This window comes from Pseudorca crassidens, chromosome 4 (assembly GCF_039906515.1).
Source record: "Pseudorca crassidens isolate mPseCra1 chromosome 4, mPseCra1.hap1, whole genome shotgun sequence".
In the NCBI taxonomy this organism is placed as follows: domain Eukaryota; kingdom Metazoa; phylum Chordata; class Mammalia; order Artiodactyla; family Delphinidae; genus Pseudorca; species Pseudorca crassidens.
Genome location: NC_090299.1, coordinates 19,151,790 through 19,169,004, shown reverse-complemented (window position 1 = coordinate 19,169,004; position 17,215 = coordinate 19,151,790). Strand labels below are relative to the sequence as shown.

At 35.0% G+C, this 17,215-nt stretch overlaps 1 protein-coding gene across 2 annotated transcripts in view; it reads left to right on the top strand.

Annotated features, from left to right (window-relative positions):
• Positions 1-255: 255 nt before the first annotated feature.
• Positions 256-17,215, top strand: part of ADAD1 (adenosine deaminase domain containing 1) — a 44,991-nt gene continuing 28,031 nt past the window's right edge. For both annotated transcript variants that reach the window (XM_067734666.1, XM_067734665.1), the window contains exons 1-5: positions 256-427; positions 1,185-1,373; positions 3,535-3,702; positions 8,366-8,433; positions 13,034-13,160. In XM_067734666.1, coding sequence (XP_067590767.1) covers positions 256-427; positions 1,185-1,373; positions 3,535-3,702; positions 8,366-8,433; positions 13,034-13,160 — 724 coding nt within the window. The remainder of the gene's footprint in view (positions 428-1,184; positions 1,374-3,534; positions 3,703-8,365; positions 8,434-13,033; positions 13,161-17,215) is intronic.

The following is a 17,215-nucleotide window of genomic DNA, read 5'->3' as shown; positions in this document are numbered from 1 at the left end:
CACGGACCACTTCGTCCCTTCTTTCCTTTTTGTAGTAGTGCTTTGGGGGAGGGATTTAGGAGAGAGAGTTTTGTCACCCGTAAAACTGTAGGCACAGAGCAGCCGTGACATCAGTTAGAGGTTTAGCGCTTGTCATGTGTGTGTAAAGGCCGCTTATGGGAATGTGGTTGGTTTTTATTTCAGAGTATTTTTAGTTTACGTAATACTTTTTTTTTTTGTCTTCTGCCAACTTTCTTACAATTTGTAGGTGAGAAAATGTCTGGCCACGATGACTGGTTTCAGGGTTCTCGGGTCCCTAGCTTTGCCCAGATGCTGAAAAAGAACTTGGCAGTTCAGCCATCAGCCCAGACGGTAACCACACCCACAGGATGTTCCTCGGAAAGTTACAGCCTGTCGAACATGACATCCAGGGTTACTCAAGTGACGGGTACAAACTCTTTTACATTTGTACTAACGCCAGCGTTCTTTAAGATTCTGAGATGGCCAGTTAGTTTTGTTGAGCCCCCGGTTTAAATGTTTCCTGGATATATATCCATTTACCTGTGGCCATGTCCCGGCTGAAACTTGGATTTGACTCCCAGCACAGTAGAAGTCCTTCCCTTGGCTACTGACTTAATTGTTCTTTACCACTTGGGTGTACAACCACTTCCAGTGTGTCTTGCCTTTTTGAGGTGAGGCTGTGTCATCCCCTTCAGGAGAGAGGACTGGATTTATACTGGTTTCTATTCCACGTATCACTCAGTAGAGTGTTAAGTGTAAAGCAGGGACAGACACACTAAAAATTTGATTGAATTCAACGTGAAAGGTAATATGAAATAGTGAATGGGAAGTAGAAACTAGGTTCTAGTCCCAAATCTGTCTTAATACATTTTAGGCCTTAATGACATCATGGATAAAACTGGCTTAGGGAGCCTCTGAAGACCTTGACATCGCTGAAATTCTAGGATTCTTTGATATCACTTAATTATATGACAATGATAGTACTTTGCAAAATAGTACTCTAAAAGATATATACAGTAACAGGTTACACTTCTTTAGTAGTAGAAACTCATTGTTAATGAAAAACACATGTGACTAAATGTGTCTGGAACACCTTCCATTTTAGGAAAGGGTTTGGTGCTTTTGCTTGTCTTATTATTCTTTTTAATTTAACCAAGTTGACAAGCGTAAACATTTATTTTTAGGTAATTTTCCAGAACCATCGCTCTCCAAAGGTCTTTCACCTATTTCAAATCCTCTCCTTCCTCCAAAAAAAATACCTAAGGAATTTATAATGAAATACAAGCATGGAGAGATAAATCCGGTATCAGCCTTGCACCAGTTTGCGCAAATGCAGCGGGTTCAGTTTGACCTTAAGGAAACAGTAACAACAGGCAAGTGTGAAGTTGTATCTGGTTGTTCCAGTACTAGAAAATATTTTCCTATTGAAAACAGTATATAAGTGGTACAAAATTTGATTATCTTATTTATTTGCCTAATGTCGGGGTTAGATAATTGCTAGTATGTCTTCACAAGGGTACTTCAGAAATTTTTATGTTCATACTTCTTTAGCCTTTTGAGCCTCTAAATTTACTCATACAAAAGTTCTAAAATACTAAATTTTAATTTTTTGTGTATGGCTAGTTTAAATCTCATCAGCCTTGTAGATTATTTTCAATTGTAAGTACTTCTTATAGCATAAATATACTTCTGTAGGGATGTTGAATATTTGGACTCTGATGATTTTATGGGTATTCTGTGATGATGATGCCTAATGAAAATTATAGTCAAATTTGGCTTCTGAAATTTATATTTCAGAACCTAATTTTTATAAAGTATAAGGGAAAATAGCAGTTACCTGATTGATTCTCTGTCTGCAGACTTGTCTTTGACTAAATATCTCCATTCTCTCTTAAACTGTCCCCTGCCAGAAGAATCTGTTAGCATATTGGGCCTGTGGAAGGCTACAGGAGTACAGATTAGTAAAAGATGTAAAGAAGTTTGTGATTTCTTAACCTTATGACTAGTGATTAGGAAAATTAACAGGTGACAAAAATAGGGTCTTAATAATGAAGTGAAGTTTTCCTAGGTTCTATCACTGTAGGTTGGATAACTTCATATGATCAATACTATGGACTGAATTTCTGTGTAATTAGCTTTCTGCCATTCTTCTCAGACTGCCCTTGGAAAATGTAAACTATTGGTCACAGTACGAAGAAAACTTATCAGGGCAACTCTTCGTTGAACAAAGCAAAAACTCAAAAACACAATCCAGTGATTGTTAATGGTGTTCATTTTATGTGCATAGTACTAGCTGAATAATCTAATTCAGTAGATTTGGTAGAAAAACCAGAGTGTCAATATTTTTTAACAAGCTCTTTAGTATGGATTTAGATGATGATCAAGTTTGAGAACCTGGGGTAGAAACAGGATGAAGCTTAAAGCCTCAGCACTCTGACACAGAGTACTTATTAACAAATTTGACACATAATATCTCACAAATAAGAATCATCTGGGCCACTTGTTAAAAATATAAAATAGGCTCAGGTTTACTAAATTTGGATTGGAACCCAGGTGATCATGAAGGAAGGAATTTGGGAAACTGAGGTCATAGATGTTAGGAGGAAAACAGTTTACCCTGATGCAGTCTGGAGTTGCTTCTAAATTCTTGATGTACATCTTAAAGAAAAACCCAGAAGTTAATGGAATATGTAAGAAGACAAGATAATACAATAATAATGAGGCTTATGTGGAGTGACACTGTATGTAGCCATTTGTAACCAGAGTGGAGACTTAAGTTTCTTAAAGGCCTCCTATAGTCTGAATACCAAGTAAAACTTGAACCAGAAAAATCTTTGGCTTGTAAATTTAGAAGATGGTTCCATTTCATTTTTCATCAGGCAAATATGAACTAGGTAAATGTAACTGTGTAAAGGTAATTTTTCCGGGAATTTTGGGTGACTGGACAGTTCAGTTCTTTAGCATATCTTTTCTTATTATTATTTACGGTTTGGTTTTCCTTGTAAATCCCCCACACACACCGTAAGGCTGTGATGGGTTGGATTGCTTATTGTGACTCCCTGATAGAAACATAAGATTTCTTCAAAGGGATTCCTTCTGTTCCGGAGCTTATAAGAGTATCAGGGCACTCGGAGTGTAGGAGTTGTTCAACTTCATTGGTATTGAAGTTCGAAAGAAGAGACATGTTGCCAGAGGCTCCACATCTTCCCTCTCATTGATCATTAGATAGATATTGGGATGCTTACCATTGCCAGGAATTATACAAGGCACTGTCACTCTGTGTGTGATGTGTACTCTAAGCTGGCCCTATTGTTCATGCTGAATCTGGAGCCAAACTGGCTGCTTGAAGGATTCCTCAGAACTAGTTCAGGGGCCCACTCCACTTTACTTTTAACCTGTATTGGCTCTGCAGAATAACTGGTAGGCTGAGATAGTTTTCTACAGTTGTACTGGGATGTTTTTCTATGTAACAGACATCTTTTGCAAGATCATACTGTGAAGTATTACAGCATTCATTCTGAGTTATTTTTCAAGGTAATGTTATGGGACCATATTTTGCTTTTTGTGCTGTGGTGGATGGTATTCAATACAAGACTGGACTGGGACAAAATAAAAAGGAGTCTAGATCCAATGCAGCAAAATTAGCTCTTGATGAGCTTCTACAATTGGATGAAACTGAACCAAGAATTTCAGAAACATCAGGTACATATTCTTGATTATAAAGTAGTGTTTATAAAGTGTATCATTTTCCAGAAAGTGTCACCTGAAAGATTTATGTTAATGAAGAGTTACTTGGCAACTACAAGATAGAAGTAGCAGGATTTGAATACTTTTCTTCTGTTGCTGATTGCTGACTTATTTAATAGTAGTTAAAATGCTCTTGTATATTTCAACACCAAAGATGTAAACATGTTGCTGAACTGTCTGATAACTTGTCAGATTGTAGATGGGTTTGAGTCCTGAAACTTAGCTTTCTCTGTAATTTATTGGATTCTTATTATGAACTTAACACTGTGCACTTAATATGTAGAGGTTATTAATGCAATTTTTGTGAAGTTTGCCTATGTTAAATTCAGTAATGGTAGGGTTACTTGAGAAAATAAGGGCCTAAGGTAGCATAGCAAATAGGTTGAGAGTGTAAAGTCCAGAATTAGATTGCTCAGGATTGAGTATTGACCCTGGACAAGACAAGTTGTTTGCTTCCTAAACCTAAGTTTCATCATTTGAAAAATGGAGACAAGGATAGATACCTACTATGGCTGTCATTAGGATTCAGTAAATAATGGATGCAAAGCTTATAACCAGTGCCTGGTGAACAGTAACATAACCAAATGACAGTGGTTCTTATTAAACATTAATCAATTTGAGGAATATATATGTTAGCATAGTAACCAGTTTTTGTCAATATTTCATTCATGTTAGATTATATTTTGGTTTAGCTGTAAATGAGGCAACTTTAGTAAATAAAAACATTTAAATTTGATTTAAACAGTGACAATAAATTCTAGTTAAATTCAAATCACCTTATGACTGGGCTTTTTTTGTTTGTTTATAGCCTATTAATTTTAATATTTCTTTTGTAATACTTTCCTTAAGGTCATTTTGTTCTTTCTCTAAGTTCAGTTCTTATTCTATATATTTTAATTTTTCTGTTGTTTAATTAAAACCATTATTGTTTTGATGTGTAGTCTTTCTCATTGTTTTCAAAATACTGATAGTTTGGATTAAATAAGTACTTAGGAAAGTATTTTGTTAATTTTCATATTTCTGTTCACTATTTTTTAGATTTATTAATTAATTTTTTAGGGCTGGGTATGATAATTTTGGTGTCTTATCCATGCTGGCAGTTTATCAATGGAAATTCTTTATATGTGATTATTTTATAAGCTATCAACCCACCTAGGTATGTCCCCAGCAATATTTTCCCCGTTTCTTTCCAACCGTCACATGCATTCAAATCAATAAATCTATGTTTTGAGGATGTACTATGGTAAATACTAGGACTGTGATAACTTCCAGGGACTGTGGTAAATACTAGGAGTCTAGAATCAAGTAAGACCCATTCTGTACCCTCAAGGAACTAAAATACTTTGTTGAAATCAAGTTAAAATATATCTACAGAATTTCCCACGCATCTAATTTAATTATCAGAAAATGATATTTATGATTGGCTTCTCATGAAAAATGCATTTCCCCTGAGGGTTTTCAAAATGTTTATCTAGGGCTAGCAAATCTTTTGCCCTGTGGGCCACAATTTTTAGTTTCTAAACATTTATCTTTTCCCTTTTTTGTGAAAATTAAAGTAGCATTTTCCCATCTGCACTGATGCCACTTTTATATTCACCATTGTTTTCTCAAAAAGTGCCAATAGTTCCTTAATGATGACTAAGAGTTCTTTAATAAAAGGTTTTCTCTTGGCATAGAGCCTGGAAATAATTCAATTAGGTCATCTTTTCCCTTATAATGAACTACATTTTCTTCTTTAAAATGTTTGTCCTAGACAACTGAGCTTAACTATTTATTTTTTCTTGTGAAGAGATATGGAAGATAAGTATTGAGTATTTATTTCTTTTCTTTGCTGTTAATGTTATATTTGTTTTTCTAGTCTCCTCCCTATTTATAATGTAAAATTTTAAAAACTAATTTTTTCAAAATTCTGAACTCATCAGAATTATCTTTCATGTATATCTTCTTTCATATATTGTACATGGTGTTTTTAAAAGTATATTCTTAGTTTTTTGTTAACCATATAAATACTTTTTTGCTCTGACTCTTTTCAAGAGCAGTATGCTTAATGATATTATGCTAGGTGTTAAAAATCTAACACTTTTTGACACAGTGATTTAAGAATCTGGCTCTGTGTTTATTTTAGTTCAATACCCCTTAAAAAATCATTTAATAATGTAAAAGTAACGTAAACTTTTTGTAATGCATGTATTTAAAACATAAAAATGACCAAGTTAACCATTTTAAATGTACAGTTCAGTAGTGTTAAGTACATTCACTTTTTTGTGCATCCAATATCCATAACTGTTCATCTTGCAAAACTGAAATTCTATACTCATTAAACAGTTACTCGCATTCCCCCCTCCACCAAGCCCATGGCAGTTACCATTCTACTTTCTGTCTATATTAATTTGACTTCTCTAGGTACCTCATTTAAGTAGAATCATACAGTATGCGTCTCTTTTGTGACTGGATTATTTCAGTTAGCCAGTTTATCCATGTTGTGGCATGTGTCAGAATTTCCTTCCTTTTTAAGGCTGAATAATAATTCTATTATATGTGTATACCACATATTGTTTATCCGTTCTTCTGTTGATGGGCATTTGGGTTGCTTCTGCTTTTGACTATTGTAAATAATGCTGCTATGAACATGGGTGTACAAATATCTCTTTGACACCCTGCTTTCAATTGTTCAGGTTTTATACCCAGCAGTGGAATTGCTGGATCATATGGTAATTTTGTATTTAATTTTTTTGAAGAACTGCTGTATTGTTTACCATAATGGCTGCACCCTTTTACATTCCACCCACAGTGCACAAGGGTTCCAATTTTTCGACATCCTTGTCAACACTTGCTATCTTCATTTTTTTGATAGTAGCCATCCTAATGGGTGTGATATCATGTCTCTTTGTGATTTTGATTTGCTTTCCCTAATTATCAGTGATGTTGAGCATTTTTTTCATGTGCTTATTGCCCACTTGTATATCTTCTTTAGAGAAATGTCATACTCATGTCCTTTGCCCATTTTTGAATTGGGTTGTTTGGTTTTCTTTTGAGTTTTAGGAGTCCTCTGTATATTCCAGATAACAATCCCTTATCAGATATGTGATTTGCAAATATTTGCCCCTCTTTTGTGATTTGCATTTTTACTCTGTTAATAGTGGCCTTTGAGTCACAGAAGTTTTCAATTTTGAAAAAGTCCAGTTTGCCTATTTTTTTTGTTTCCTGTGCCTTTCATCAGATTCAAGAAATCATTGCCAAGTCCAATGTCATGAAGCTTTCTGCCCATGTTTTCTTCTAAAGGTTTTATAGTTTTAGCTCTTACGTTTGGGTCTTTGATCCATATTGTGTTAATTTTTGTATATAGGGTTATCTGAGGGTCCAACTTCATTCTTTTGCATGTGGATATCATGTTTTTCCAGCATAATCTGTAGAAAAGACTGTCCTTTCCCCTATTGAATGGTATTGACACCTTTGTTGAGAATCATTTGACCACCTTTGTAAGGATTTATTTCTGCACTTTCTATTCTATTTCATAGGTCTATAAGTGTCTGTCTTTATGCCATTGCCACACTGTTTTGATTAATGTAACTTTTGTAAATTAAGTTTTGAATTCAGGAAGTGTGAGTCCTCCAACTTTGTTCATCTTTTTCAAGATTACTCTGTATATGGTGTTTCAAAATGCAGACCAACTTGTACAGTCACATTCTCTTATTTATTGAAAGCATTTGTGCTTGATAAACAGGATTTAATATCTTTAGTTTTCATTTCACTTGATCCTCACTGAGTAGATGGAAAAAATCCATCTTTCTCTGAGTTTTTAAAGTTCTGCTTATTTAAAGTCCAGAGTGTATATATCTAACTATAGTCAACATTTACTTAATTAATGTGAACCCCAAGATGACATTGTCAGTCTTTCTTTGCTAATTTCTGTGTTACAACCAGTTTCTCATTTTTACTCAAAATGAGGTCCAGAGTAGCAGTTCTATTTTCTTCCTTTGTCTTTATGAATGATTTCTTGAGAGAGATTGAGTACTTTAGTTGAACCTTTGCTCCTGGACCCTTCTCATTTAAGCTTTCCTGATCTTTTATCCCTTTAGTTTAGTGTCATGTTCTTTTCTTGTTCTTCCTGGATTTCCCAACTTGGGAACCAAATTGGAAAGCTATTGCAAAGAATGGGACTAAAAGCTTAGAAAACTTTGAATGAAGTATTCCCCTACAAACTACTCTGATAAAATAGTATTAAAATGGTAATTTTTTACTTACTAACTTTTTGGTAGAATATTAAGTTTAAATGTTTTACCTAGTATTATTGTAAATATAAAATTGTTCATAAGCATTTAGAACAGGGTTTCATTTTTACCGGTTTTCAGAATGTTCAATCTATTACAAAGCAAGCTATGTAGTAGCATAAGAATAGGGCACCCAGAAAGGTATTTGGTGTTTGTAGAATTGATTTCAATATAGGAAAGACATTTAGCAAGGCTGAGCTAATGGATAGTAGATGGCCTAGAGTTGGCAGAAGTATACAGAAAAGATAATCATTCTTGGATTGCTGTTTTATTACAGAGTAGTATGATACCTGCTCTTTGGAACATTTGATGTTTCATTTTTCCTTATGTTTTTGTTTTATTTACAGGTCCCCCTCCTATCCCTGCAGAACCTATTGTTTCACCTGAACCAGTATATGTTTCAAAAGTACATTATGGAAGGAAAGTCCTTTATGATAATTTTTTTTTTTTTAAGAAGATATTTGAGGGTAGGAATTTATTAATTAATTTATTTTTGCTGTGTTGGGTCTTCGTTTCTGTGCGAGGGCTTTCTCTAGTTGTGGCAAGCGGGGGCCACTCTTCATCGTGGCGCGTGGGCCTCTCACTGTTGCGGCCTCTCTTGTTGGGGAGCACAGGCTCCAGACGTGCAGGCTCAGTAGTTGTGGCTCACAGGCCTAGTTGCTCCGCGGCATGTGGGATCCTCCCAGACCAGGGCTCGAACCCGTGTCCCCTGCATTAGCAGGCAGATTCTCAACCACTGTGCCACCAGGGAAGCCCCTATGATAATTTTTAAAGAAGATTAACCCAATTAAAAATTATAACAGCATATAATTAAAATATGCATAGGTATGAAAATGTACATTAGAATTTTATTATTCAAACCTGTCACACTTCAACAAAGATGAGTATTTCCTTCCATACTCTGCTAAAAATTAGAGAGATAATAAAATTGGAGAGGAACTATTGAAGAAGTGGTTTTTTTCCTATAAAGAGACGGCTTATCAATATCATATAACTGCTTTTTTGAGAACTCTTTGCTTCGGTGGGCCGGTCATTAATGAAATCCAGTGGCTTTCTGGTGCTTGATGGTTGGGGTATTCATTTCAAGTAATCTATTCACTTTCTTTTAATGTTAGTTATTTGTCACTCAAGCCCAAAGAAAACTATAACTGCAATTGAAATTACTAGTTATGTGACCTAGGACCAGTTACTTCTCTGTACACCTTAATTTCTCTGTCTATAAAATAGCTACAACAATAATTACCTCATAGGGTTATTGTGAGGATTAAATTAATTTATGCATTTTAAAAAAAACTTGATCAGTGCCTGGCACACAGTAGGTGCTCACTAAATAGTAACTACCATTATTTTAACATTTTATTATATTCAACATTATGTAGATTATTGTATACTTTTCCCATTAGATTGTGAATCCCCTGAAAGGCAGGAAATTATCCTTAATTTCTACATTGCCTACATAATAGTAACACTTCAGACTTTAGAGTGTTTGTGCAACTAAAGTGAAGAACAGCGTTTCTTTCTTTGTCTTTTCCAGGTCTGAGGATTAGGATTTATGCCTTTTCAGGTTTGGTTTTCCATTGTCTTTCTGAGACAGAAAAAAAGCTGCATTTGTGTGCTTGTTTGGAGTAAAACGACCAGACCAGGGAAAATAGGCACATTCAAAAGGCAAAGTCTACCAATAGTTAAATATAGTCAGTCAGAGATAGTCATTTACCCTAATGGTCATAGGAATGATGAACAGAAGGACAGTGAGTGGTCAGTCCAACAGCAATGATTTCTTAATATGAGAAGGGACTCTAGTCTTTCTTTTCAGCCTCTGTGGACATTTTTAATGAATAGTTAAAAAGAATCCCGGGTTGGCAAATAATATAAACTACTGTTACCCTGAGAAAACACATCAATCTATGGGGAAGAAAGAGTATGTGGTTAACGGTATGTTTAAAGAAATACATGAGTAGAGTCAGGTTTGGTAGGCTCAGGTAAGGAGTTAAAAAGTTAAAACTTGACAGGTTTCTTTTAGTTGGGAAATGGAGAACAGACATCATTATCAGGCTTATAGGTAAACACGGGTGTTGAATGTTATCACTTTTGAAGAAAAAAAGATTTGGGATACATAAAAATCTCCTGAACAGGTCCTGCTGGGCTAGTTATGGAGGGTATCACCATTTCACAGCCTGTCTACTTCGCCATATTTTTACTGGAGTGTATCTTCATTTAATATAGTGATATTTTGGCTCTGAAGATAGGTTCAGGTTACTTATGATACTAAAGATCACTTGAAATTAGCAACTGGAAATCAAAGAACCGGTGTTAATTAGCATCATGTATGTCATGTTTTTGTGTCATCCTTCACTTCCAATAGTTTGTGAGAACATTTTATTTCCTCAGCAACCAGCGCACATGTATAGGAAAAATAGTATTGCACTTGCTCCTTATTCCTTCATATGCATGCTAGTAAGAGATACATTTAGTAACTAAGATTTGATTATATTCACGACATTTGTTATTTCCTTCAACACCAGTTAAGATCAAGAGCTATATCAGTACGTTGTTAGCTTCCAAACATCCTTTATGATATTCAGGTGCAACGTTTTTAATATGCAGCAAAATATTCTCTTGCCACACACATAATTCTTGATCTGTCAGTACTGATTGCAGTGTATTTTTCTATTCTATATCATTGCACAAAATAATTGTTAACTGTATAGGACATGATTAAATAAATTACAGTGCATTCATTGTATGGAACCATTAAGAAGAAGGAGGGTAGCACTACCTCTGAATGATGCCCAAGACCAAGTGCAGTAAGTCCCTTACATACAAACGAGTTCCATTCTGAGAGCGTGTTTGTAAGTCCAGTTTGTTCATAAGTCCAACAAAGTTAGCCTAGGTAGCCAAATAACACAATCGGCTATATAGTACTGTACTGTAATAGGTTTATAATACTTTTCACACAAATAATACATAAAAAACAAACACAAAAAATAATTTTTTTTTTTTTTTTTTCTCGGTACGCAGGCCTCTCACTGTTGTGGCCTCTCCCGTTGCGGAGCACAGGCTCTGGACGCTCAGGCTCAGCAGCCATGGCTCATGGGCCCAGCCGCTCCGCGGCATGTGGGATCCTCCCGGACCGGGGCACGAACCCACGTCCCCAGCATCGGCAGGCGGACTCTCAACCAGAGTGCCACCAGGGAAGCCCCAACACTTTTAATCTTACAGTACAGTACCTTGAAAAGTACAGTAGTATCAGCTACATCACCGCTGCTTTTACACTTGCTTCCAGACATCCTAGGCTTGAAATAAATATACTGTACTACTGTATACAGTATTGTACAGTAAAGTACACAAAAGCGCAACCACTTGTAGAGGATGCACACACGTGACAGTGTAATGACAGACACATGAACTAACTTACATGATTGGACATATGAACGTACCTTTGCATCTTTGAAAGTTCACAACTTGAAGGTTCTTATGTAGAGAACTTACTGTAAATGCAAAGTGGATTTTAGCATGCCCCAGTTTTTATTTTTTAATTAGTGTATGTTTAGATGTATATTTTGTTTATCAAAATATCCATACTGGTAATAGTGGTTGCATTTGGAGAGGGAGACTTATGAATGTACATCTCTTATATTGCTGTTTCAGTGGGAAAAAAACGTTTAACTTTATACTATCATCAAATGAATATGCTTCTCCTGTATCATAAGCTTTTGGTAATAAGCTGAGCCAAGTTGTTGAGTACTTCTCAGTCATAGTTTTACTGCATAAACACGAAAAGCTAATTTTTACACCACATGATGGTTTTACTAATTTAAATGAAATATATGCTAGCATGCAATTATAATAATTTGCACCTTCTCATTGTATGCTTTGTGGTTAGATAAAAGAATATAGCAAGTAGTTCATTCTTCTGATTGTGTTTATGATGTTCTTTAACTCTTTTTGATGTGACTTTACATGTTTTTGCTAAGAGAGCATTAACAATATTAACAAAGAAAAATTCAAGTTTAACAAATATAAGTAAAAACTTGTAAATGGCCTTACTGAAATGAGCTGTCTTAGCTGAGACTACTAATATTAAATTTTTATCATTTATGTGCCTTTTTAATTATTAAGCAGGTAAAAAGAATTTCTGTGAAAAATATAGTTATACAGTTCATATATATGCAAGGTATGAGAGCAAAATTGTTTCATTTACTTTTTTCCTCTGAGGATATAGTGGACTGCGAACCACTTGATAGACTACTTAGCAACTATCATGCAACTAACAAGAACTATCAGTGTTTAGTAAACAACTAAACTTTGAGAAATACTATATTAAGTGATTCTGCAACCTCTCATTCTCTAGAATAATGATTCTTCCCTGGGGATATACAAGCATACATACACAAAGCAACAGATGGCCAGGGCCCTATCTCAGAACCTCAAGTCTTTCATTTTTTTAAAAAGGTCCATGGGTGACTTTTGATGTCTGTTCTTGGTTATAACTGTTCTATGGTAATCCTGATTACTTCAGACTATCTCCTTTCAAAGTTTGGGACTTTTTTTTTTAGTGCGAACGTGGAACTATATCAAGAGTCTAAGTGTTTAGTGCTTTGCAGTGGTTGTCAGTGGGACAAATACTTAGGAGTATATTTTGATTGTCACAGTGATTGGGGAAGACTGCTGGCATTCATTGAGATGTTGCTTGTCAGGCAATGTGGGACAATCCCATACAACAGAGAATTGTCTTGTGTCCTGTATGACTTTTGAATGTTTTATCAATTATAAATTAGTAATCCTCTAATATGTAATACTTATACATCTTTTTACAAGAATCCAAAAAGCTCAATAGCTTGTGTTCTTTTAGAATGGAATACTTTAAAATCAATCATGACATAAATTATAAATTTGCTTACATATCTCTATAAATTAATTCATTCAATTGAAAGGTTATAAGAGGAATAATAGAGACCTCTGGGAGAAAGCACAGTGTTCTTCAAATTCATATTGCATTTGATTTTTTTTTTCTAGAAGGGAGACATATTCAGTTTGCAAAGATTTCACAGATCGTTAAAGGAACATTTTATCAACTAATTTCTAATCATTCAGAGTATCTGAAATGTAGCAACTCATTAGCTGCTTTTATAATTGAAAGAGGTAAGTGCAAGTACTTGGGATGTGTTCATTTGTACAAAAGCTATTAAGTAACTTAATGATCTGAACTACGCTATGGTAATATTTTAATTAACTATCTTTGCCCCTGTTGACAGTGGTGCTGCATTGATTTGAAGTGGCCCTTTCTAGTAGGTGTGGGTCATTAAACACAAAGATTCTCAAAGATAGAGATAAAGTATACTGAATAGGAACCAATAGAGAACTGCAGAATGGTAAAATAACCTAATATTTTAATCAGTAACTGTGTTGGAGTCACTACCATCTTGAAATCTAACCCCATTATAACAAATATTGAGAGAGACTCTATAAAAATTAACATTTTCTTCACTTTCAAATAATAAAAGATTAAAGTGAAAAATCATGAATCTGTGTTTTTTCCTGTGAATATTTTGATGTGATTCCAATTACATTTTATCTTTTATTTATCCTGTAATGTTCTAGATTGATCATTAATTAAACATTTGAATTTTATATTCATCTCTGAATATTATAGATGATACAAAAACAATTTGATATTTGGTTCTTATTCTTAAGGATTTTTTGTGACCTAGGTGGGGAGAAGATATATATGATTTTTCAAGGGTCAACTTTAGTTTGAAATCATGGAGCATGATACCTCCATGCTTTATCATTCTGTCTCAAGATCACTTTGGCTATTTGGGTGTTTTTGTGTTTCCATACAAATTGTACAATTATTTGTTCCAGTTCTGTGAAAAATGTTGATACTTTGATAAGGATTGCATTGAGTCTGTGGATTGCCTTGGGTAGTATGGTCATTTTAAGAATATTACTTCTTCCAGTCCTTGAGCATGGTATATCTTTCCATTTATTTGTTGTCAACTTCAGTTCCTTCATTAACGTCTTACAGTTTTCTAAGTATGTCTTTTACCTCCTTGGTTAGATTTATTCCTATGTATTTTATTCTTTCTGATGCTATTTTAAATGGGATTGCTTTTTTAATTTGTGTTTTTGATAGTTCATTATTAGTGTATAGAAATGCAACAGATTTCTATACATTAATTTTGTATCATGCAACTTTACTGAATTCACTTATTAGTTGTAATAGTTTTTTGGTGGAGTCTTTAAGGATTTCTGTATATAGCATGTCATCTGCAAACAGTGACAGTTTTACTTCTTCTGATCCAATTTGTTTTCCTTTTATTTCTTTTTCTTGTCTGATTACTGTGGCTAGGGCTTCCAATACTATGTTGAATAAAAGTAGGGAGGGTGGGTATCCTTATCTTATTCCTCTGATATAAGAAGAAATGCTTTCAGCTTTTCACCATTGAGTATGATGTTGGCTGTGGGTTTGTCACTTATGGCCTTTGATGTTGAGGTATGTTCTGTTGCTACCCACTTTGTTGAGAGTTTTTTTTTAATCATAAATGGATGTTGAATTTTGCTGAAAGCTTTTTCTGCATCTATTGAGATGATCATATGCTTTTTAATTTTCAGTTTGTTAATGTGGTGTGTCACATTGATTGATTTGTGGATATTAAACCATCCTAGCATCCCCGGAATAAATCCCACTTGATTATGGTGTATGATCCTTCTTTTAATGTATTGTTGAATTTGGTTTGCTAATACTTTGCTGAAGATTTTTTTGCATCTGTGTTTAGGCATATTTGTCTGTAATTTTCTTTTTTTGTGGTATCTTTGTCTGGTTTTGGTGTCAGGGTAACGCTGGCCTTATAGAATGAGTTTGGAAGTGACCCCTCCTCTTCAATTTTTGGAATAGTTTGAGAAGAATAGGTATTAACTCTTCTCTAAATGTTTGGTGGAAGTCACCTGTGAAGCCATCTGGTCCTGGACTTTTGTATGTTGGGAGTTTTTTAATTACTGATTCAATTTCATTACTAGTAATTGGTCTGTTCATATTTTCTGTTTCTTCCTGGTTCAGTCTTGGGAGATTGTATGTTTCTAGGAATTTATCTGTTTCTTATAGGTTGTTAATTTTATTGGCATATAATTGTTCAGAGTAATCTCTTATGATTCTTGGTATTTCTGTGGTGTCAGTTGTAACTTCCCTTTTTTCATTTCCAATTTTATTTACGTGGGCCTTCTCTCTTTTTCTTGATGTATCTGGCTAAAGGTTTATCAATTTTGTTTCTTTTCGGAGAACAAACTTAGTTTCATTGATCTTTTCTATTGTTTTTTTTTATTCTCTATTTCATTTATTTCTGCTCTGATCTTTCTGATTTCTTTTCTTCTAACTTTAGGTTTTGGCTATATCTATTTTTCTTGTTCTTTGAGGTGTAAGATTAGATGATTGATTTGAGATTTTTCTTGTTTCCTGAAGTAGACTTGTTTTTTTCTAATTTTTTTAGAAGTTTTATAGTTTATTTTATTTATTAATTGATTGATTGCTGCATTGGGTCTTTGTTGCTGCATGCCAGCCCTCTCTAGTTGCGTCGAGTGGGGGCTACTCTTCATTGTGGTGTGTGGGCTTCTCATTGCAGTGGCTTCTCTTATTGCGGAGCCTGGACTTTAGGTGTGCGGGCGTCAGTAGTTGTGGCATGTGGGCTCAGTGGTTCTGGCTCACGGGCTCTAGAGTTCAGGCTCAGTAGTTGTGGCACACAGGCTTAGTTGCTGTATGGCATGTGGGATCTTCCCAGACCAGGGCTCAAACCAGTGTCCCCTGCATTGGCAGGCAGATTCTCAACCACTGCACCACCAGGGAAGCCCTGAAGTAGACTTGTTTTAATTTCCTTCTTACATCTGCTTTTGCTACATCCCATAGGTTTGGGGTCATTGTGCTTGCAGTTTCATTTGTGTCCAGGTATTTTTTTATTTCCTTTTTGATTTCTTCAGTGATCCATTGATTGTTTAGTAACATGTTGTTTAGACTCCACCTGTTTGTGCTTTTTTGTGCTTTTGTTTCTTGTGATTGATTTCCACTTTCATAGGGTTGTGGTCGGAAAAGATGCCTTATATGATTTCAGTATTCTTAAATTTATTGAGACTTATTTTATGGCATAGGATGTGACCTGTCCTGGAGAATGTTCCACGTGCCCTTGAAAAGAATGTGTATTCTGCTGTTTTGGATGAAATGTTCCATATATGTTTAATTCCATCTGGTCTGATGTGTCATCCAAAACCGGCGTTTTCTAATTGATTTTGTGTCTGGATGGTCTGGCCATTGATGTAAGTGGGGTGTAGTCCCCTACTATTACTGTATTATTGTCAGTTTCTCCTGTTACATTTATTAATATTTGCTTTATATATCTAGGTGCTCCTATGTTGAGTGCTTTACATTTACAAATGTTATATATACTTTTAGGATCGATCCCTTTATCATTGTGTAGTGTGCTCTTTTGTCTTTTTACTGTCTTTGTTTTAAAGTCTGTTTTGTCTGATAATAAGTATTGCTACTCCGGCTTTCTTTTCATTCTGTTTTCATGGAATACCTTTGTCCCCTTCACTTTCAATCTGTGTGTCTTTAGATCTGAAGTGAGTCTCTTGTAGGTAGTATATATGTGGATCTTGTTTTCTTCTGTGTTTTGGTTTTTTTTTTTGCGGTACATGGGCATCTCACTGTTGTGGCCTCTCCCGTTGCAGAGCACAGGCTCCGGACTTGCAGGCTTAGTGGCCATGGCTCACAGGCCCAGCCGCTCCGCGGCATGTGGGATCTTCCCGGACCGGGGCATGAACCCGTGTTCCCTAGCATCGGCAGGCAGACTCTCAACCACTGCGCCACCAGGGAAGCCCGGATCTTGTTTTCTTATTCAGACACTTTATGTCTTTTGATTGGAGCTTTTAGTTCATTTACATTTAAAGTAATTATTGATAGATATATACTTATTACCATTTTGTTAACTTGTTTTCAGATTATTTTTGTAGTTCTTATTTGTCCCTTCTTTTGCTCTCTTCCCTTGTGATTTGATGACTGTCTTTAGTGGTTGTGTTTGGATTCCTTTCCCTTTTTTGTGTGTGTATCTGTATTATCGGGTTTTTTATATATATGTATGTGTGTATATATATATATATATATATATATATTTGGGTGAGTATTTTCAGTTGATGATCTCTGAAGTTCA